This window comes from Populus euphratica, unplaced genomic scaffold, assembly GCF_000495115.2.
Source record: "Populus euphratica unplaced genomic scaffold, PopEup_1.0 scaffold40.1, whole genome shotgun sequence".
In the NCBI taxonomy this organism is placed as follows: domain Eukaryota; kingdom Viridiplantae; phylum Streptophyta; class Magnoliopsida; order Malpighiales; family Salicaceae; genus Populus; species Populus euphratica.
This window is the reverse complement of record NW_011499912.1, coordinates 292,704-315,705: the sequence shown is the minus strand read 5'-3', so window position 1 is coordinate 315,705 and position 23,002 is coordinate 292,704. Positions and strand designations below refer to the sequence as shown.

The window sequence follows — 23,002 nt, the reverse complement described above, 5'->3', positions numbered from 1 at the left end:
CGATTAGCTAGAAATCGATGGGCCAATGAGCTTGCTCACTGTCCAAACGCAGCTTTCAGCCGTCAAATGTAAAGTATAATACAGGACTTCCACTGTCCAAACGCAGCTTTCAGCCGTCAACATGAGTTCGGCATAATTCCATCATATTTTTCTTCGTATAATACAAGACTTTAAATGTAAAGTATAAAAATCATTTATCAAAATTAACTTGCACACAGATTTGAAGCTGAGATTGAAAATAAGATTTAAAGTATGAAAGTCACACGAGCATGATTTAAAATTAATTAATCACGTATTCTCATCTCAAATTAACTCAATTTTATATTAAATATCTATCGTATAATTTTTTTATTTTTAAAATTTTATTTTTATTTTTTATTTTTTATTTTTAAAAAATTAAATTTATGTTTGTTTATGTTTTTTATATGCTTTTAATATATTAATATAAAAAAATAAAAATAATATTTATATATATATATAATAACATTGTATTTTTTTAATAATTTTTTTAGTAAAATTAGAAGGTAGAAAATCAAAGAATTGAAAGCCACTAATAATTCTCTTATTGGAGGTGAAAATTAATTATTATTTATTTTTTCAATTTTCCTAAAACAGCAGTTGATCTATTCCTATTTTCAAGTTAAGACCCGAATTTATTTGTGATTGCTAATCGTAAAGAAATCTCAAGAGAAGTGCCCTTCCTCGCAAAAAAAAAAAATAGCTCAAGCAAAGACTTTGAGAATTTTTATACTGTTCACGAACTTATTATATCTGATTAATTATTTTTTAAATTTATTTTTAAAAAAAAATAGATACAACCATAAAAGAGAAAATTTAGATGGATATATTTTCTTATTTTTGATGGGTCATGAGTTTTAATTTTTATTTTCTCTTTGTTTATTTTTTTCTTCAATAAAAATTTAAAAATAACTAATAAAATATCACTAATTATTTTTCAAACATCATAAAAAATTTTATACTTTGTAGAAAATTAAAAACCATTTAATTTTTTTTTGTTACATTCATCTTTTAATAGGAAATTTTTAATTCATTAAAATATTATTAATTTAATAAATTTCATGTCATGGTGATAAAGGATAACTTCCTTTCAACAAAACAATAATTTAAATCATAGTTATCAAATTTCATTTAAAATTGACTCAAATAGGTCTTGAATTATACCAAGTTAAGTTAATTTGAATTAACTGGATCAATTCTAAAAAATTAAAAATATATATTTAAAGTTTTAATATTTTATATAAAAAATTAAAAAATAATTCACAATTATACATGTTATAAATAATATAATTTAAAAAATTATTTCAAAATATTTTTTATTCCATATTAAAAAAATACTATATTATTCTTTTAAGTTACAGTATTTGATTTTTTTCATATTAAAAAAATAATTTTTTCATGTGAATATAAAGTATATATATTAAAGAATTTTAAATTTTACATCAAAAAAATAAAATATTTTTCTAGTATTTATATAGTGAACCTTGACAAAGATTAATAACCAACTCCAAATTATATAAAAAAAGATTTTTGACTAGAAAAAAAATATATTTCAAAAAGAAAGTTTTTATTGAGTTTTATCGAGTTGTTCAAAATATGAATTAACTAGATTTTATTGTTTTTTCTCTTGTTAATTCTTTATTTTATTTGAATCAATCCAACTATTAAATTAATTAAATTTTAAATTGACCCGCAAAACCAATATAAATATAATAACTATGATTTAAACAATAGAGGGATAAAGGAGGTTAGAGGATTATCTTTTGTTGAATCACAAAGGAAAAGGGAAATTATCTGGACGGCACCAGCCACAACTTTAGCTTCTTTGCAATGGAGCCAGCTTACACATTTCGCCACTAACATTTTTTCAAATAAATTCCAGAATATATCATCGATACTATACTCCATTTGGGTGAAGAATTTGTTGAGTAAACTTCAATTATTAACAAAATAATGATATTTTAATTTTTTAAATAAAATCATTGAATAAAAATAATAAAATTATTATTAAAATTGACTTTTCATTCAAGTTTTGTGATATCTATTTTGAAAAACAAAATTAATTTCAAATAAAATCTAACCTAAATTATATTCAAAATCAACAAGCTACAGGATTGATTCATCAAATAATACTAGATTTAATAACTATGAAATATACCATTATTATTTTTTCAATTAAAAGGATGGTTTTTAAAAACATGTCACGTTTACAAATTTGAAAAACTCATCTTATATTTTCTTTTAAAAAAGTAGATTTGCAAAAAAGACAATTCTTTAAGACTTTTGTTTTGATGCGAACCACGTGCCATCTTGTCAAGCTGACAGGTAGTTAGAAACACAAGGAGGCAGGAAAGTTCTGAACCTCGAACTGTCAAGGAAGCAAGAATTAAGCGTACGAGCAGAATTATGAGTCGTCACGTCAGCCACTAGAGGACACTTTGGACAGTATAATGGCTTTTAATTTGTCGTTACGTCAGATAGAGTCATACATGCACTGACGAAGGTGTTCCCTTCTGTATTCTCTCGCTCTACGGCACCCTGGAGCGCGTCTTCACACACGTGACACGTGCATTTTCTTGTTAGAGTAGCATCATTAACTTTTCTTTTGTTTTTCATCCATCTTTTAAATTTTAATTTAATCGGGATATTTTACCATTCTTACAAAGTTGGTAAAAAAATTGAAAAAAAAATAAAAAATTATTTCTAACAAAAAATGGTTAAGAAATAAAACTAGAGATAAACTTATATGATATAAGTGAGAAATGATTAAAAAAATAAAGAAGAGAAATAATGGGTAACCAGAAATCCACCATGGCTTTATTTTAGATATATTACTAGAAAACTCTCAAAAAAATAATTTAAATCACACATTAAAAGATAATCAAACATAATCATAATTAATTGATAATTTTATTCAGGGTTAACCAAATCTTAAAATAATTTAATCCAAATTAATATCAAACAAAAAACCTGATTAATTGCTACCTTATCTAGTAATTTTTCATAATGTGATTAGAATTGTCTTGTTAAACTATTTATAATAGTGTTGTGTGTGTCAAAAATAGAGTTTTGATGTGTCTTTGGTGACCTATTATTTATTTCTCTTCTTTTTCTTCCTTGATTTATATTCACTGATGCTTTTAATTTGTCTCTCATCTTATTTCTTAATCGTTGGATTTTAAATCTTATTTTTATTATTGATTTTTTATAAAATTTTATGTGGATTTTTGTATACATTAGTTAATTTATACGAGACATGTATTTTTTTTTTACTAGACAATGACATTTATAAAACTAATATTTAGAAATACTATTGTGTTTAAACTATGTTATTTTTCAATTATTTTTTTAATATGTGTCATTTTCTCAAAAATTTCATGGAACTATATTTTTTTTTTACAAAAAAAACCTTTTAATTGGCCATTGAATTCAATCCTAATGTCATCGTAAAATATTGCAATTCTAGACCATGTCATAGGAAAATAATTTTTGGTGAATATATCAATCTAGTCTTAACTTTGACTAAAAATGACTTAATCTTATGTGAATACAAATAATATCAAAGATACCTTGTTGTTTAAATAAAATAAAAATATAATATAATACAATTCTTCTTAAATTTAAAGATACGTTCATACCATAAATTATAAAATATTTAATAAATATTAAACTTTTTATTAGGCTTAACTATTAATATAGAAAAAACATTGTTTGTGAAGATGATAATTTTAACCAATAGAAACTAACCTAAATGTATATGAGTTTTTATTTATTTATTTATTAAGATTTAGGTCGATTCAGGTAGTGCTCAAAATCAAAAAACTAGATTTAGGTAATATATAGATATTGTTCTACCATACCTAAACCTAACTCAAACTACATAAATATTCTTAAAATTTTAAAAGATTATACTTACACCAAGCATGTATAAATAGAAAATTCAGGATTTCGTGGCACATTCTCATCTCTAGCCTCTCGAGTCTCCTCTCCTCTCCAACTTTTATATTGCTCATTTCACTTTCTTCTTTAGCAATAACACAACCTCTTAAACGACGACAACAACAATAAATCTAGCAACAAATCAAGTAGTGGCAAATCTTGTTCCTAACAATCTTAATTTCTCCGACACCAAAATATTGTATATCGCGGCTCTTACATAGCAAATATATTATTGTTTAAATTTTCATTTTTAAAGTTTATTATTGTCTTTGGTTTGCTACTAAAAAATATTTTTTTTCAAGGAATAACCTCGTTTTGTCTATTTTTTTCATTTTTAAAAATTTAATTGGTGTTGGTGAATTCCAAGAAAAATAAAAAATTGGGTCACTTTCAATTTCTTATTTATGTTTATTATGATGCTTTTTTACATGTGAGGTGGTTTGAGTTCATGTAATCTTTTTAAGCAGTATAAACAACAATAAACCTAGTAGCAATAAATCAGTTTATTTTTATTTTTGTTTATTTTTATTTTTATGGTTATATAATATAGTCAAGTTATGAATATCTAAAACCTAATCAAGTTGGATTTAGATTTTTAAAATCCACGCCCAATCAAGTGTTGATAATATTTTTAATTTTGAATTGAAATATGAATAATCACAAACTATATCTATACATATTTTTTATCACTATTACTTGTTTGATTTTAATGAACATGGTGTTTTTAAAAATAATTTTATTAAAAAATGTATATTCTAAACTCTAGGAGCTGTGTTTTTATTCTATTTTATTTTTATTTCAATATCAATCAGGTCACATTTTATCTCACTCAATTTGATATAACAAGATTTTTTTTTTCCTAAAAGAACAAAGAGCTAAATGCACATCACCCAACATATGCACGCCAGTCGTACAGATTTTATTTTTAAATAATTTCCATCTTATTTAGCAATTTATAGTAAATGTTAGAAGGTGCCTCTTCAATCGGTAAGAGCCTGTTTGTTTCTGCGTTTCAAAAGTGCTTTTGAAAAAATTTGAAATTTTTTTATTTTTTTATTAACTTCAAATTAATATGTTTTTAATGTTTTCAAATCATTTTGATGTGCTGATGTCAAAAATGATTTTTAAAAAATAAGAAAACATCGTTGACATGCATTTTAGCACGAAAAGCTATTTGAAAAGCAACAGCAACCACACTTCCAAACAGGCTCTCATTTACGATATCACTAAAATTGAAAAACGGTAAGAAATTATTTTTAACAGTGAATGCTGTCCAAATTTGGCAAATGATATACCAAACAAAATTAAGAAAACTCTAATAATTCACCGCACACCAAAAAACTTACCATGCTTGTTAACTACTGCAAGCATATTATTAAAAGCACCAATAAACAATCTCCAATTTTTATAAATAATTGAAAAAAACAATAAAATAAAACTCCAGGTTAAATTCTTTTATAATATTCAAACTGTAATTATTAATATTTATATAATAAGAGAGAGGTAGAGAAGAGAAGAGAAGATCATACATGTTCTCACAATAAAAAAAGAAAGAAAGATTATCTCTCTTATTTTTATAAATTATTTTCTTAATTCTTCTTGTATCTATTTATTATATATAATAAATATTGATAATTCCAGCTGAATTGCATATAATTTCTCTATGTAATTCACCGACCGGACAAAATCCTTATGCCTAGTAAAACTTGCCAAATTTTGAAATTATTATAATTATTAAATGTATATATAATACTGTGATACATAATATTTTTTAATTAAAAATATATTAAAATATATTATTTAAATTTTTTATTTTTGTTACGGGCATATCAAAACTTTCTAAAAATAAAAAAATATTAATTTAATATATTTTTTTAAAAATAAATTTAAAAGACATTTAAAAAATAAATTATAACACAAAAACAATTTCACATGATATAATTAACAACAATAAACAATCTCTAAAATTTGGCAAATGATTGAAAAACAACGATTTTTCCGCGCAAGAGAGTGTTATTCACTTGCTAAAAAATGCAGGCAAGGGCAGATACACGCACCACAACCGTCACTGTCTACTTTGACAAAGTGAAGACATTTGTCGGCTGAGGTTTCTCTAGTGGTACCCACTTCTGTGCCTTATATAACCTACGCAACTTATCAAAAACAAGTCTTGATAAGTCCTCATGCTTATACCTCGAGGACCGCCATTATTATATATATTTCACTTTGCTTTAGTCACTTCAAAACTCAAAGAAGCAGCATCTTATAGGAATTAGAGCTCAGAGATAGAGAGAGAGGGGGGGAGAGAGAGAGTTTGTTTTAGAGAGCTAGAGTGCTCTGTTTCTTTCAGTTCTTTCTGTTTTAAAGGTGAATTTATGCCCTGTTTTTACCTTTGTTAGTATGGTAAATAGTTCCCTTTTGTTTCTTTTGTTTTTTGGGTCTGAACTCTTTAGTCTATTTTAGAGCATCTTTAATTTAATTTTATTGGGTCAAAGCTACTTTACTGTTTCTAATCAGTGAAAACCCTAATTTTCTCCAACTTTCACAGTTGTTTTTTGCTGAAAAAGCATGCAATTCTTTCTTGTTCTTTGATGTTCTTGAGGTTTTTATGCTTGGTAACCTCAAATTCTTTTGAGTTTTCGCTTTGCTTCTCTATTAAACTCTGATGTAAATTCCATTATTGTTCATAAGTAAATGCTGGGAACTTTTCTTGGGACTGAAAATGAGGCCATTTTCTTGCTTCCCTGTTTGCTTCTTCTTTCTTTTTTTCATTTTATGTGTGTAGTTTAATATGATTATGTAGTCTATATTGTTTTTTTGTTGATAATGGTTGATTTTTGGTTGTTTTGTAGATCAGAACTGGCTGCTGTAATGACGTCTTCGCTCAGCCGAGACCTTATCTTTTTAATTTTGCAGTTTCTTGATGAAGAAAAGTTCAAAGAAACTGCTCACAAGTAAAAAATTTCTTGTCAATACCTGGTTTCTGGTTAAGTTATTTATTTGTTTACAAAGGATTTGTTTCTTTATTCGATTAGGCTCGAGCAGGAATCAGGGTTGTTCTTTAATGCAAAGTACTTTGAGGAGCTTGTGTTGGGCGGCGACTGGGATGAGGTTGAGAAGTATCTTTCTGGGTTTACCAAAGTGGATGATAACCGATATTCGATGAAGATATTTTTTGAAATTCGCAAGCAAAAGTATCTGGAAGCATTGGATAAGTAAGCTTGTGAATCTTATACGTGTTTGGTTTTCATGATCTACTTCAGGCAGTTTGTTATCGAGTCAGTCTCGTGGTTTGCATTTTTATTGCATTTGCTGCTCTTAAATGCTTTTATTTGATAGGCTTGACCGGACCAAGGCTGTAGATATCCTCATGAAGGATCTCAAAGTTTTTGCCTCTTTTAATGAAGACTTGTTCAAAGAAATTACTCAGCTGCTTACATTGGATAATTTTAGGTATGTATAGTTGAACAAGACGAGTTAAGGTTTTTAATCTTAGCAGGTGACTGAGATGTAATCGAACCTTTATGCAGGGAAAATGATCAACTCTCGAATTATAGAGATACAAAGTCAGCAAGAACAATAATGTTGCTTGAGCTGAAAAAGCTCATGGAGTCAAATCCCCTTTTCCGTGACAAACTGCAGTATCCTAACATAAAAAATTCAAGATTACGAATGCTTATCAACCAAAGGTCAGTAGGATTTTAATAGCATGATTGAGAGATTTTCTTCTGCCTTTAGTGGTTGCCATGCCCTTATTATTTCCAATTGATATGTGGCTTTTAAGATGTTATTTCCTTCGTTCTTATTCTTCCATTCAAATGAATATGATTGCTGCAATCTTATTCTTTGTAATCTCTAGCAAACCTTGTTTGCCTCAGAGGATAAACTGATCTTTGGTATGCATTATGACAGCTTGAACTGGCAGCATTCCCTTTGTGGTAATCCAGGGCAAAATCCTGATATAAGAACACTCTTTGTTGATCACAGTTGTAGAAATGCTAATCATGCATATCCCCAACTAGCAGCGAGCAATCACCTCATAGCTTCTGCACCAAAGTCTGAAGGTTTTCTCCAAGTAGTTGCAAATGGGGTACATGACTAGGTTCCTTTTGTTTCAATCATGTCCCACTGTTGCTGACCAGAATTTCCTTACATTGCTCGATTATTTTCTTTCTACCAGTCATTCCAACCTGCACCTGTTCCAGCTCCAGCACCAGTTCCAATACCAGCTCAAACACCTTTAACAGCATGGATCTCCAATCCTGCAACTGTAACCCACCCCGTAGTTCCTGGAGGTGGATTAAATTTCATCGGTCCAAATCCAGGTTATAATGTGCATGGAACAGATTCTTTGTACAATTATGAGTGAATATTGTATATTCATGTGCGTTCTTTTCTTTTTGGAATGGCTGTAAGATTGTTGGTTTTTAACATCATTTGAGTGCCAGGTGTAGCAATGCCAAAAGGTCCTGGGGATTCTGATGTTTCAAGACCAAGAGTTTCTGGGGCCTTGGACAGGGTAAGTTGTTTGAACCCTAACTACACAAACACGGTTTTGATAGCTGGTTTCCTGTCAAAACGACATACTTTGTTCTGTATTTTTCCTGCAGGTAATGTTGGCAGGAAATAGTTCTGGTCAAAGTCATTATGGCTTGGCCTTTAACTTGACCGAAGAGTTGCCCAAGACTGTGGCACGGACATTAAATCAAGGCTCAGTTCCCACAAGCATGGACTTCCATCCTATCCAACAAACTCTACTTCTGGGTTAGTTCAGGTTTCTTGACTCTTTAATCTAGGGAAACTTTTTTTCTCTCCCAATAGCTGCTTGTTACCTGATATTTCTATGGTGACTTTTTAGTTGGAACTGGTATCGGAGACATTACTTTGTGGGAAGTTAGTTCTAGGGAGAAGTTGGCGACAAAAAGTTTTCAGGTATGGGATATTGGAGCAAGTTCAATGGCATTGAAGGTATGCTCCTTTCTAACTAATTTATTATTTGGCAAGGTTGTAGTTCAGTCATCAGAGTGTCTTAATTCCATATTGATCTTGGTCAAATTCAGGCATCTATAGTCAAGGACCCATCTGTTTCAGTTAAACGCATATTATGGAGTCCTGATGGTTCTTTATTTGGTAAGATTCGAAAATGACGGACCAGATAGTTTCATATGACTTAAGTTTTCAATGATTAAAGTCTGTTATTATTCAACCAAACAGGGGTTGCATATTCCAAGCATATGGTACAGATATACACTTATTATGGTGGACATGATATTCGGCATCATATAGAGGTAAGTCATGTTTGTGTTTACCTTGATCACAACTTTGTTATATTGTTTCCAAGGAAAATAATTTGTCTTTTTTACCAGATTGATGCTCATATTGGAAGTGTAAATGATCTAGCATTTTGCAACCCCAAGCAACCAGCGGTCATTACTTGCGGTGACGACAAGACCATCAGGGTTAGCTTGTTATCAGATTGTTAGTGACATTGTTATTCAGTGTTCTCAGTGTACATACTAAGTTTTTCAAATTTTAGGTGTGGGAAGTGGCCACTGGTGCTGAATTGTATACGTTCAAGGGTCATGAAGCTCCTGTTCATTCTGTCTGCCCCCATTCTAGGGAAACTGTTCATGTAAGAACTCAAGTTGGATACTCGTTTTCTGCTGACACGTGCCATAGTTTTTCTTCCTCTGGCTTTTCACACAGTTTGCTGATTGTTTCGTGTTTTTACACCTTAGTTTGTCTTTTCAACATCAGTGGATGGAAAAATCAAGGCATGGTTGTATGACATGATGGGGTCTAGGGTTGATTATGATGCTCCTGGTCGATCATGCTCCACGATGGCATATAGCGCTGATGGGAAAAGGTAGTTTATTATAACTGCAATACCACTTATATTTTAAGGACAAACTGAAAATTCAGTCTCTTCACTGAACACATTTAGGTTATTTTCATGCGGGACCAATCAAGATGGGGGGTCACACATGGTGGAATGGAATGAAAATGAAGGTACTATAAAGAGAACCTACCAAGGCTTTCACAAGCGTTCTTTGGGTGTTGTTCAATTTGATACTACCAAGAATAGATTCTTGGCTGTTGGTGATGACTACTTGATCAAATTCTGGGATATGGATAGTCCTTCTCTTTGGACAACCATTGATGCAGAGGGAGGCCTACCAGTAAGCTTTCCTGTTCTTAAACCACAGTCAATTGCATGTCTTTGTGCAAAATTACTATGGGTTTAACTTGGTTTTATATTCTTATTTCTTTGATTCAAAGACAAGTCCACGCATTCGATTCAATAAAGGAGGGAACCTGTTGGCTGTTTCTGCTAATGATAACAGAATCAAAATCTTGGCGACAGTTGATGGTCTCTGTTTGATGCGCACATTTGAAAGCCATTCACTGGTTGCCTCAAGAGTTGGAATTGCATCTGATGCACCAATAAAGGTCAGTAACTTTGTCTTTCACTTCCATTTCTTGGCTGGATATGCAAACTAAATACAATGGATGCAATTGCTAGAATGGTGACACTAGAAGCTCAGAAGGTGTAAAACCAAGGGTGCCTGAAGAAGTACATCCACCAAAGATATGGAAGCTCACTGAGATTAATGATCCTTCCAAGCTTCAGTCATTGAGGCTCTCCACTCGCATTAAAACAGATAAGGTAAAAATGAGCCACTCGGCTTGTATGTTGTTGGCCAAACTTTTATTTACGGTCTTTTAGCAATGGAGCACAGGATAACAAGTACAATTGTGTTATGCATGTGTGCGTGTCTCTAGCAGGAAGTTTTGAACATAGTTTTAAGTTTTCTCTAAAATATCTATGAATAGTTCATTGTCATCAAATTTCCAGAGAATGAAGGTTCTTATTGGGTTTTCCTCTATCAAATTGCAGATTGCGAGGTTGGTCTATACAAATTCAGGCACTGCCATCTTGGCACTTGCATTAAATACTATTCATTTACTTTGGAAGTGGCCTCGAAATGACCTTAATTCGAGTGGGAAGGTATAAGGTTCCCATATTTCTTCTGCATGTTTTTCTGTCTAAGATGAAATTTGGTTCAAGTTACACCATAAATTTGTTCATCACTTAAAAATATGAATTCATTACCTTAGCAACATTTTTGTTCCAGGCAACAACCAAGGCTACCCCTCAATTGGTGCAACCAGGATCTGGCGTCTTAATGACTAATGATCTAGTTGATGCTAGAACAGAAGAGGCTGTGCCGTGTTTCGCTTTGTCCAAGAATGATTCCTACATCATGTCAGCATCTGGAGGGAAAATTTCCTTGTTCAACACAATGACTTTCAAGGTAATTTTTGAAACAAGATAATAATTCCTCTGTACTTTTTTCTTAAAATTATTTTCTTACATATGAAAAAGTGGCTTTGAATTTTGTTTGGTACTGTTTCAAACTGCTACCTCATTTGGGCGGCTATTTACAAGTTTCATTGGCAACTGCAGACTATGACAACATTCATGCCTCCACCACCCGCAGCGACGTATCTTGCATTTCATCCTCAAGATAACAATATTGTTGCAGTGGGAATGGATGATTCCACAATACACATATATAACGTTCGTGTGGATGAGGTATGATAGTCCCTGAGAATTCCATTTGGAAAACAAAACTAGGATTTGATCATTTCCTTTCTTCATGCAGGTCAAGAGCAAACTTATGGGTCACTCTAAGAGAATCGCTGGTCTTGCCTTCTCTAATGTGCTGAATACCCTTGTTTCCTCAGGTGCAGATGCTCAGGTTGGTATTTCATCTCTTATACCATGTTGACACTACCAATTCTATGCACTCTCGTCATTGAATCCTGTCATGCTAACCTCCTTCATATCTGTATTATCTATTGCTTCTGGGCATTTGCTCGTTGGAAAAGGATAGATTTCATCCTGCCCCAGCCATAGGGCAGCGTGACAACATCCTACTCAAGAAATTATAGTAGGGTCTCATCTGCTTTAATGTGCTATCTACAATATGTATCTTAACGAATACGTTGACCATTTCCCAGGTTATGGTGTGGAGCACTGATAGGTGGGAAAGGAAAAAGAATTGTGTCTTGCAGATTCCAGCTGGAAGGACACCTCCAGCAATCTCAGGCACCCAAGTCCAATTCCACCTAGATCAAATCCATTTGCTTGTTGTGCATGAGACTCTGCTCGCCATTTATGAAACAACAAAACTTGAATGCTTAAAACAGGTATTTTAATCTCCACTGTTAAAGCACTCCAAATGTGAATTCCTATTGATTTTGCTCATTCATATTGTTTTAGCTAAAGCCCTGCAGCTTAAAAAAAAAAAAAAAAACATATAGGGTGCTATGGTGTTCCACCCCAAATGAAATTGGTGGATTTGTAATGATCTCAATTTCTTTGGGGGACTGCAAGGACCTCCTTCTATAGTACACAGTGATTGATAGGCAAACATGATGGTGATGGTAGTTGGTGCTTAAAGGGAACAGTCATGGTTCAGCATCTCCCTTCTCCCTTCTCCATTTTTCTTTTCAAAATTTTTGACCTTTTATGGTAAATTTACAGTGGATCATTGGAGAATTTTCAGCACCTATCTCCCATGCAACATTCTCTTGTGATAGCCAGTTGGTTTATGCCAGCTTCGTGGATGGAACTTTGCGCATATTTGGTGCATCAAATCTTCAAGTGAGATGCCAGATTAATCCAAATGCCTACCTTCCATCAGATGTCGGGTACTCTATTTTTGTTGCTTTATCAAAGTGTTTGTAGATAACAGTCTTTTCAACAACTTGCATCATCAATATGAATCACATTTCTGTTGATCTCCTTTTACGTTAAATTGTGCTCCCACTGCTTCTTGTTTAGCATAATAACTTAAGCAATTGATTGGGATTTTCCCACTCCACTTACAACCTCCTTCACTGCAGCTTGTTGCGTTTGGATATGAGCAGATTCGCTTCTTGGTTGTCTTAGTAGTATGATCGAATATAACTCTCTCACTCATATTCTGCAGTTCTTCAGTGTATCCACTAGCAGTTGCTGCACATCCCCAAGAACCTAATCAGTTTTCCATAGGCCTGACAGATGGAAGCATTCAAGTTTTCGAGCCTCTTGAATCTGAGGGCAAATGGGGCTTGCCCCCACCTGCTGAAAATGGAGCATCAAGTAGCATGCCACCCGCGCCTCCAGCTGCCCCTTTAGATAAACCCCAGAACATGGACTGAACAAACCAATATCTTTGTTTCATTTTAATCAGTTTAAGAAGCAACTTATATGTAATATGTAGGAAACCTGGTAAGCCTTTTATAGCAAGCTTTCTTTCATGCATATGTTTCATATAGAATGAATAAGTGATAGCAATTTATTTCAAAACTCGGTAAGCTTTTGCAGTAAGCTATGGTCTCTATTAACAGGCTTATGGTTAAACCAGTCTACTTTCTGACCGGAGCTAGATGAGCAATGGAACCGGCATTGCCATAACAAGCACTTTATGTTTCCAACTATGGACAGAAGAAGGGAATTGTTGGATGTTTTTTTTTTTTGGAATTATTGTTGGATGATTTTTTTTTTTTGGAATTAACGTTTGACTTCAAAAATCAATACATAATATAAAATATTAAACCATAAAGTTAAATTTAGTCCACCCAAAAGTTCAAGGTAGTCATGCTACAATACGGGAACCAACATAGACCAGGAAATGGGGAGATGGACATACGCTATGAGCCTTCATAATCAACCACTGTCTGACTTTTTCCATGGCTAATTAACCATAACTACTCAGGTTAATAATGGATATCATATGACCCTAAGTGGCGCCGCAATAAGTCAGTTGAATTTGTTCAGTTCAAGTATTATAAATTAATTTCAGTTAAGATCCTGCAGAATTAATTAAAGTACAGATAAATTAATCTAGATATCTATAATTATTAAAAAAAAATGAATATCATATCAACCTGACTTAGGATCTCGGACCTTATTTATGTTGATAAAATTAAAGTATAAAAGAAAGGAAATTAATTGTGTTTTTAAACTAATTTTTCTCTCTAATGGATCCCAAGATTATCAAATATTTTTAAACTACTCCAGTTAATAATGGATATTATTTTTCTAATTTTATGCAATAAATTAACTTGTTTTTAAGAGAATTTGGCTTTCTCAGACAAAGTGGCGATATGATTTTAGGTGGAAGAACTAAATTGAGAAATGTTTGATGAATCGGTGACGAAAATGATAAAGTATATTGCTTTGAGACTAAATTGAGAATCAAGTAATATGTTACAATGGAAATGAGATAATCTTCTCTTGAACCAAAAAAAACTTTCCCGAAGAGAATACTTTATAAATATACAGTATTTTCTTAGTATATACCAAGGTCATAGTAAGGCTGCTGGCCTCACACTTGCATTGAACAATTCTTCAGCTGCCATTGTGCGTGTGTTCATATATTGTTTATTTTAGAGAGGTCTAATGGTAATAATTAATTTATAGTAGATTTATTCATATCAATATTGGATATTTCCCCTTGCTAGATAGATAATCTCATGATGGGAAAATAGAGATGACCGGGCGGGCATTGATTTGATTGACGGTATGTCTGTATTCCTTAAGCTGTGATGTAGGTTTTTCGTTTCTTTCTTTAAGGGTCATGCTACACCCTCTTGATACGTACAGCCATGCATGGGATCCTCTAGAGAACCAACCTGTTGTCCTCCTGCGATTTGGCCTCAAGTGCCTGCATACCATCCTCCCTCCTTTCATTTTGATTTAGCGTATCACTGTTTTGTTCTGTTTCATTTAATTTATATTCCCTTTGAATGGTGATAATTTCCAGAAAGAGGGGACCGAAAATTGAAAGAAGGAACAATTACAAAGGGGTAATTGACCTTCAGCTGTGTGGTCACCTCGGTTACTGGTAGCCATGTTTATAGATGCTACTTCGTCAAGGTAGATTATTGGATTGGCTGCTAGAGCATGCTGGATAATTATCTCCCACGATCTTGATAACAAGCTTTTTGTCATACAATGATAGCACCAAATTCATGGAACTATGTGGATTTCTGTTGTATGAGTTTGAGGGAGTCCATGGAATTTGAATTACAAATAATCTTAGTCAGATCCTCATCCCCAAGCAAGCTGCAATCCAAACTTGATAGCTAGTAGCTCAGGAAAAAGAGATTAAATCATACACCAGTATAACCAGGAAAACCAATTAGCCAAGAACCATTATTATTCTTGATTAGGCCACCAAAACTTATACATCCAAAGGTTGCCAGAGAGCTCTCGTCAACATTAAGTTTTCCTATATATTTTTAACAAATTAAAACCGGCCTTAAGGGTTTTTTTTTCCTTTTAATATAGATTTTTTTTTGTTATTTTCAAGTCAATTTAAAGACAATCAAGTCTTTTAATAAAAAAAATAATAATAAATAAAATAAATAAAAAGTATTTAGCATGTGTGAGGCATACTCTAGTAGGTGGGAGGCACTAATAACCTTTGATCGGCATGTATAATTTTTTTCGATATCTAAAAATATCTTTTCACTATATAATTGAAAATATCATCATATTTTTTTTTTAGGGACAACGCGTGAGGATATTGGATATACATATTGTTGTTAGTAGGGTAATATACAATTTAAAAAATATTTAGATTTTGTTTATGATAAATAGTATTTTTTAATTAACTTTATGTTAATTGATATTAAATATTTTTTTTCTTGAATATTCTCTGGGATAGATCCTTTATATTAGTTTGGTATAATAAGTATTCTTTTAATACCGAGTCCAAAATTTAAAATAAGAAAGTCGATGAATAAATATTTAAAATCTTTCTACTTTATTTTTAAAAATTGCAATCTGAAAGGAGGCCACATGTAATAATAATAATTGCACCAACCAACCATTTAGGTGGTGGCCAAGTGGTAAAAACTTGGGACTAAGGGGTTTGCTCCCTCTGTGGTCTCAGGTTCGAGTCCTTGGTTGCTCATATGATGGCCACTGGAGGCTTACATGGTCGTTAACTTTAGGGCCCGTGGGATTAGTCGTGGTCCGCGCAAGCTGGCCCGGACACTCACGTTAATCTAAAAATAATAATGGCACCAATAAAGAATGAATATGGTTGGCTGGAGTGTACTTAACGCTTGCTACTTCTTGGTGGAAATTCCAGTAATAATTAAATATTATATGGTTTTTTGAATTCATGTTTATTTTAATTGGAACTAAAAAGATACTCGAGTTACTTATACTGCAAGTATTTATTATTTTCCTAGTAAAATATTTAGACTTTGCAAGTTTTTTCTTTTTAATTATAAGTTTAAAAACTTAGATTATAGTACTGACCAACTAAATAAGATATCATTTATTTATATCATACAAATAAAAAAAAAGAGGCAATGATAAAAAAAAAAACAAAAATATAGCCAAAATGTGACAATAAAAGGTAACAAGAACAACTAAAAATCCGTAAAAAATCAAGACGGGATGAAGACTCGAATACAAGCTTATGAGGAGACTTATGCTTAACAACTGAAGATGAGAGGCGATTGATAAGAAACACAGCAGTTCGAAATGCTGCTGTCCAGTATTTGGTTGGAACAAATGCATGTGCCATTAGAGTTTGTCCTGTGTCAACAACATGACGATGTCGCCGTTTAGCAAGACCATTTTGTTTTGGTGTCCTAGTATATAAGAGTTGATGGATTATACCATGAGCTACAAAGTGATTATGCGGAACCATGTTAATGAATTCACCACCACCATCACTTTGAACAACTTTTATAGATGTATGAAACTGATTTTCCATTTGTGTAATGAATGTAGGAAATAGAGTTGCAACATCAGATTTACGAGCCATAGGATACAACCATATATAACGAGAATATTCATCAACAATAATAAAATAAAATAAAAAACCATCAAAAGAGGGAATTGATACAGGTCCCCAAACATCAATATGTAATGTATGCAAAAAGGAAGTTGAATAAGATTGTTGAGAATGAAAAAGCAGCTTTGCAGACTTGCTCAACATGCAGCTCTCACAAAAATTGATTTTCCCATGCAATGATGGTAGGAATAATCTACTAATAACTTGAGAATGAGGATGGCCAAGGCATGTATGCCATAAGCTGCTTGGAATTTTATTTGCTAAGAAACTGAAGGAATGATTTGGAAACTACTGTAAATTGATGGGATATAAACCATTTTCCATGGAACCTTTAAGAATCACTTGCTTTGTCTTCGTATCCTTGAGAAGGAATCAATACTTTACACCTCACTAGGATTTGATGTCATATGTTGGTTGGCACCGGTATTAGGATACCAACTGTCCTCTGCATTGTCTTTTACTTGAATAACAGCAAAAACTTTATATTGTGTAGCTTCATCATTTAAAGCAAAACAACCATCAACTTTGTGATTTGGACCACCACAACAAAAACAGGTGATGCCTCATCGTTTATGACAAGAGCTGCAAGCTATACAGGTGAACAAAGATAGTCTTGTTCTAGAGGAATTATCACCAGATCGTGTGTTGTAAGCATCTCTATTACGTCTCTGAAATTGCATTTTGGAATAGCCACCAGGACGATCACGCATATTAGAGCTTCCTTGAGTTTTTATCTGAGAATAGTTTTTGGTTATGTAAAAGGCAACATTGGATGAAGTGATTTTTGCATTGTGAAGCCTGATTTCAAAATCACGTAGTTTGTTAATCATGCCTTAAAGAGGAGGAAACATATCATGAGCATTAAGTGTTGCAACAATAGGATCAAACTCAAATCCTAAGCCATGTAGAATGCAAACAATGAGATCATCATCATTTATTGGTTTGCTTGCACCACGAAGTGATAAGACCAGAGATTTGGCCTTGTGCAGATAGATTAAGGAATAAGAATCTTTGTTAAAAGTCTGCAACTCTCCCTTTATTTGTTATATACGGTCTCGGGTGTGACTTTCATAAAGAGTTTCTAAGACAATACAAGCATCATGACAGGATTCACTATTGATGACTTGAGAAAAAGCTAGTAATCCATCCAAGGATTAATTGATCAATACGCAGCCAATTTGTTGTTGCTGGATTTGGTTGCAAGGTGTCATCTGTACATGCAACGATTGAGTCAAGACAAGAAATGTCATTGGTTACATGACTAAGAAGATGTGGCTTCTTAGAATTTGTATGACTTTAGCTTTCCATAACAGATAATTATTTGAGGCAAGCTTGATGGAGATGTCGGGTAAATGAATTTTGGCTGGTGAAAACCTAGGGGCAAAAGACATGGAAAAACAAAGGAGGTGAAGGAGTCCATTTTAGGCTCTAATACCATGTAGGAATATGCAATCAAAGAAAAAAAACTCACACATAATGGTTAAGTGTGTATTAATTACATGGGTGATTGTTGCCTATATTACAGATAACTACAGAATTATAGGATTACAAAAATCCTTTTATTACTATGATCAATCACAGAAATCCTGCTAACATATCTCTATTGACAGTTGTTATTAATTGTTATCTTATCAGTTGGGACCCCAAAACTTTGTATGATAAATATGTTTTTTAAGAAAAAATGTAGGGAATGAGAGAAGGGAATAATAGTAAACGACACAATCCTTCAACTCCAATCCTTGACTCATTAATATAAATATTTAATTTATTTTTATATATAGTCAAGGAAGCAACATGTTAAATGTTAGATAAACTAATAAAAAATAAAATTTAAAGAATTATTATTATTATTATTATTATTATTATTATTATTATTATTATTATTATTATTATTTAGTCAAGGAAGCAACATGTTAAATGTTAGATAAACTAATAAAAAATAAAATTTAAAGAATTATTATTATTATTATTATTATTATTATTATTATATAGTTATATCATAATTATTTTTTTGAAAAAGAAGGAAAGAACTAGGACAAAAATAAATCTACACGTTTAAATCATGTTTGTTTTTTTAGGAGAAATGATGTTTTTAAAAATTTTGAATTTATTTGCTTAAAAATAGTTGTCTTGTGTTTTTTATTGATATGATATGTTGATGTTAAAAATATTTTTTTGATGTATTTTTAAATAAAGAATATTTTAAAAAATAACTACTACCGCAATATCAAGCAATTACTTAGAAAATTTATTTTATAATTTAATAAAATAAAAGTTCAAAAATTGAATTATTATTTTTTAATTTGATTTTTTTAATTTATATAAAAAATTTATATATGTCAAGAGTCAAGATCATCCAGTTAGGATCCTCTTTGTAAACCCCCATACTTTTGTGACTACCAAAATCCTTATACTCTGTTTGGCTTGGGTGATGGGAGGGCAGGGCAAGAGAGGGTAAGGAATTAGTTAAGGAAGAATGCTCCCTTCTTATTTTTACTAGCATAATGCGCTCCACCAACATGTTACTAATAATTTTTTAAAATATAAAAAATATATTAAGCATTTTATGTTTCGTTGTCAAGCCATATTTAATAGCATTAAATATAATAGTTAAGAAGTTCAAATGCTTATGGGTCTTGTTGGGTAGCCAACCCCAACGTTTTTAGATCTTGCTTGTTGAGGGGTGCGAGAGACATGACATCATCTGATAATGGCGGAGGCTTTTATCATGCCTCTTGTGTGAGGTGTGATATGTTGAGAAGTTTTTCTAAATTTAATCATAGAATTATGATTAATGTTTAGGAGTCGCCACCTAATATTATAGTCATTAGAAACCTATGGTCTGCGAGAGTCTGAGTAAGGGACTAGTTATGCAAGGAGAAGACGCATCACCCCCAGTGCACCCTACCTAAGATAAGCTGTATTGTTGTTTAATTGTTTTTTTTAAGTCGGGTTTTTATTCATTGGTCTTTTCTAAGGTTTAAGGTAGATCTCTGTTCATGAGGAAGTTTCTATCTTATTATGTTAAATCATAACCGTTCTAAAGTCTGAATTTTAGCATCGCATTTATTTACATCTTATATCTTCAAAACCTGAGAGTGCACTTTATCATGTAATTTTACACCCCACAATTATTAAAGTCTACATTTGGATCTTAAAAAAAAAGTTGAAAAAAGATTTTTGATATGTTGGCTAAATCCTAATGGATAATCAAAAACTAGTTATAATATCTATTTTTGAATTTTTTTTGACATAAAAATAGATGCAATTTTTGTTTTTTATGAAAAATATACATGGAAAAATTTCAGGATTTGATCGTATGCAACAATATATATATATATATATATATATATATTGAAAATGTTTTGAAATTTTTTATTTTTTTTAAATATTTTAGAGAAAACTGGGTATTTTAATATTGGATTTGTATTTTACAGTGTAAATATATAACCCAATATTACAAAAAATTATTAGAAGAATATTTTTAAAAATCATAATTTTTTTAAAGGATTTTTTTATTTTTTATTTTTTTGATTATTATTATTATTATTGTCCATTGGAATTGTGAACGTGAATTATAATTCACATTCCACTCTTCAAAACAATGGAATGGAGAAACGAAGGCGAACCGAGGGAGGCGAACCACCTGGCATGGCGGTGATGGCTGGGAGGACTACTTGAAGCCGACGGTGAAAATGACGGTGGAGTTGGCTACCTAAGTTGGCTGGAGTGGCTGCAGTTGGAAAAGAAAAAAGAAGAAGAAATCTGCAGAGAAGAGAAAGACGTTCACAGTGGCTTATTGCAGACGTAGTGGTGGTTGGCTGGTGGTCTTGGCAACACGTGGTGGTGTTGGTTGCTCAAGGCAGAGGAAATCCACAGACAAGTTGGAGGAAGAGATGTTGACGATGGAGAAAGAAAGAAGAAGAAGCAGAAGAATAAAATCTGCAGCGAGGAGAAGGAGGAGAGAGATATGGTGTCTACTTTACCACTGATAAAACGTCTGTTGGTGCAGGAGAAAGGTTTTTGAGGTGGAATTAATGGTGGGAAGACTGGTGATAAGGGTGGTGGTGGTAGAAAGCCACGGTGGAGAGAGAAAGAAAGAAAAAAAATATGCAAAAACCAAAAAAATCTAGTTTTTTGGTTGGCTTTAGACCCGAATTTCTCCTCCCTCAGGCCATTAAATCCACCTTTATTTATAGATGGTGGAAGAGGACAATCTTTTCTACACTGGGAAAAGATTTTAGCCTTTAATTTAGTTAGAAAGGATCCCAACCGTTAGCTCAAAAGTAGGTATCATGAGTTGTAAATCTGCAAACAAAAGATGATTGAGTTGGTATATTTAGGCTGTCACCAGAGATGATTTATTATCATTTAACCTGAACTAATCATATGGGGTTGTAGATAAAGTGCAGAGGGTCATTTTCGTATAAGATTTGTCAAATTTGGTGGATGTTAGGTACATTAAATGCAGCTGCAAAATAAGTAACTGGATCAGCTTTTCAGAAAAGAAAAAAATAAGATAATAAACAGTGTTAAGTCTTGATTTTGACAAAGTTTATTTTAGTCCTTCATCTTTCAATTACTTTCAATTGAAACCTAATTAATCCTATTTTTTTTATTTAATGCAATTAAACCTCTAATTTCAATAAATTAACTTGGTAAAAATTAAATTCGGTCTCTTAAAATTCTAATATTCTCAATTAAGCCAAAATTAGGCTCCCAAACTTAATTTTTCACCAATTAAACCCAAAATAAAATTAATTTGACCCATTTAAAGTATAATTAAGTCCTTGCACTTAATTAAATCCTTCAATTGGACCCAAATTAATTCTTAAACATAATTAAAATTTAATTTGGCCTATGATTAAATCAAATTAGCTTATTAAAAATTTAATTATGTCACTGGACTCAATTTTTATGCAAATTCATCCAATAATAATTCAATTTGACCTTGAATTTGCATTTTTCTTCATTTTTAGGCATAATAGGGTACAATTAGGTCTTGAATTTACTCAAAAATTGTAATTTTATTTTTTTCTATTTTTGTAGCCCTCTTTGATCTGCTTCCTTCACATTGTCAGTCTTTATTTTATTTTTTATTTTTATTTTGAAAAAAAATTAATTTTTAGGGAATAATCTAGAATTGAGTTACGACACTGCTAAAGGCTAGACTCAACACTATTAGGTTCGGCTGATCAGCAGAACTTAACGCTAAGAAATTCAACCCAACATTAAATGACAAAAAATTATCATCACCTAACTTTTATATAATATAAAAAAAATCATCAATTTATTTTCCTTTTATCATATGAAAAAAATTAAAAAAATCTGAAAAGGCAAAAAAATAAAATTAAACACATTTAGGTTTGGCTGCGAGTTGAACCCAATAGCCTTGGGTCTGCTGCCAAGCCAGATCCAATACCTTTTGAAAGCGATTTAGACCTAATATTTTTTAACATGTTTATGACATCTAAACATTAGTTTTTACAAAATAAAAATACACATTAACTACATAGCTCGCTGAAGTGTATATATATTTGAAAATTTATTAGATAGAAATTAGATAAAAATTCTATGAATCTTTTAGTAGATAATTCCTTTCAATACTAATAAAGTTTATAAAAAATAAATTCTAAATTTTTTAAATCTTTTCACCTTTTTTTTTTATAATTGGTAAATAGTATCACTTTATATGATGGTGCTATTCCCTTTATAGTTTGTTTATCCTACTCAAGGATTTTTATTATTATTATTTAGATTGAAAAAAATATTACAAATTATATTTTTCATAAGTGATGATAATTAGATTTTTTACAAATAATAATATTAAATTTTAGCATTACATTTATATTTATAAATATAACTAATAGAAACTCTTGTTTTGTGATTATGATATTTTATTTTTTGTCTTTTTACCTAACACCAAAATCAATATCTTCAAAATAGTTTTAGCCATACTACATTTCTTTTCTAGTTAAAGATTTTTTCTTCTTCTAAATATTATCTATCAATAAAATATTTATTAAAAAAATATAATGTTGTATTAAAACTCTGAAAGCTTCAATTAATGTATTTTTTATTTGAATTAATTTGAAGTTTAACAATTTAAAATTAATATTTTAATAAATTTTCATCATGTGAGGATAATGTATTTCATAATTATAATAAAAATAAAG

The 23,002-nt window shown here is 31.3% G+C and overlaps 1 protein-coding gene across 1 annotated transcript; it reads left to right on the top strand.

Moving 5' to 3' along the window:
* The first annotated feature begins 6,549 nt into the window (after positions 1-6,549).
* LOC105134057 (topless-related protein 1-like) lies at positions 6,550-13,357 on the top strand. The gene is made up of 25 exons (XM_011038309.1): positions 6,550-6,572; positions 6,815-6,911; positions 6,993-7,172; positions 7,297-7,410; positions 7,488-7,646; positions 7,870-8,047; positions 8,138-8,282; positions 8,406-8,476; positions 8,568-8,721; positions 8,816-8,925; positions 9,018-9,087; positions 9,172-9,245; positions 9,324-9,416; positions 9,494-9,589; positions 9,696-9,823; positions 9,902-10,136; positions 10,237-10,407; positions 10,481-10,624; positions 10,856-10,966; positions 11,094-11,273; positions 11,426-11,554; positions 11,625-11,720; positions 11,983-12,171; positions 12,509-12,675; positions 12,957-13,357. The coding sequence occupies exons 1-25, from the start codon at positions 6,566-6,568 to the stop codon at positions 13,165-13,167; spliced, it is 3,309 nt and encodes a 1,102-aa protein (XP_011036611.1). The 5' UTR covers positions 6,550-6,565; the 3' UTR covers positions 13,168-13,357.
* The last annotated feature ends 9,645 nt before the right edge of the window (positions 13,358-23,002 follow it).

Bases quoted from the DNA above. Each gene is read 5' to 3' on its own strand.
- LOC105134057 (XM_011038309.1), top strand. The intron at 11,274-11,425 runs GTAATTTTTGAA...TGGCAACTGCAG, and splicing joins TCAACACAATGACTTTCAAG to ACTATGACAACATTCATGCC. The intron at 11,721-11,982 runs GTTGGTATTTCA...ACCATTTCCCAG, and splicing joins CCTCAGGTGCAGATGCTCAG to GTTATGGTGTGGAGCACTGA.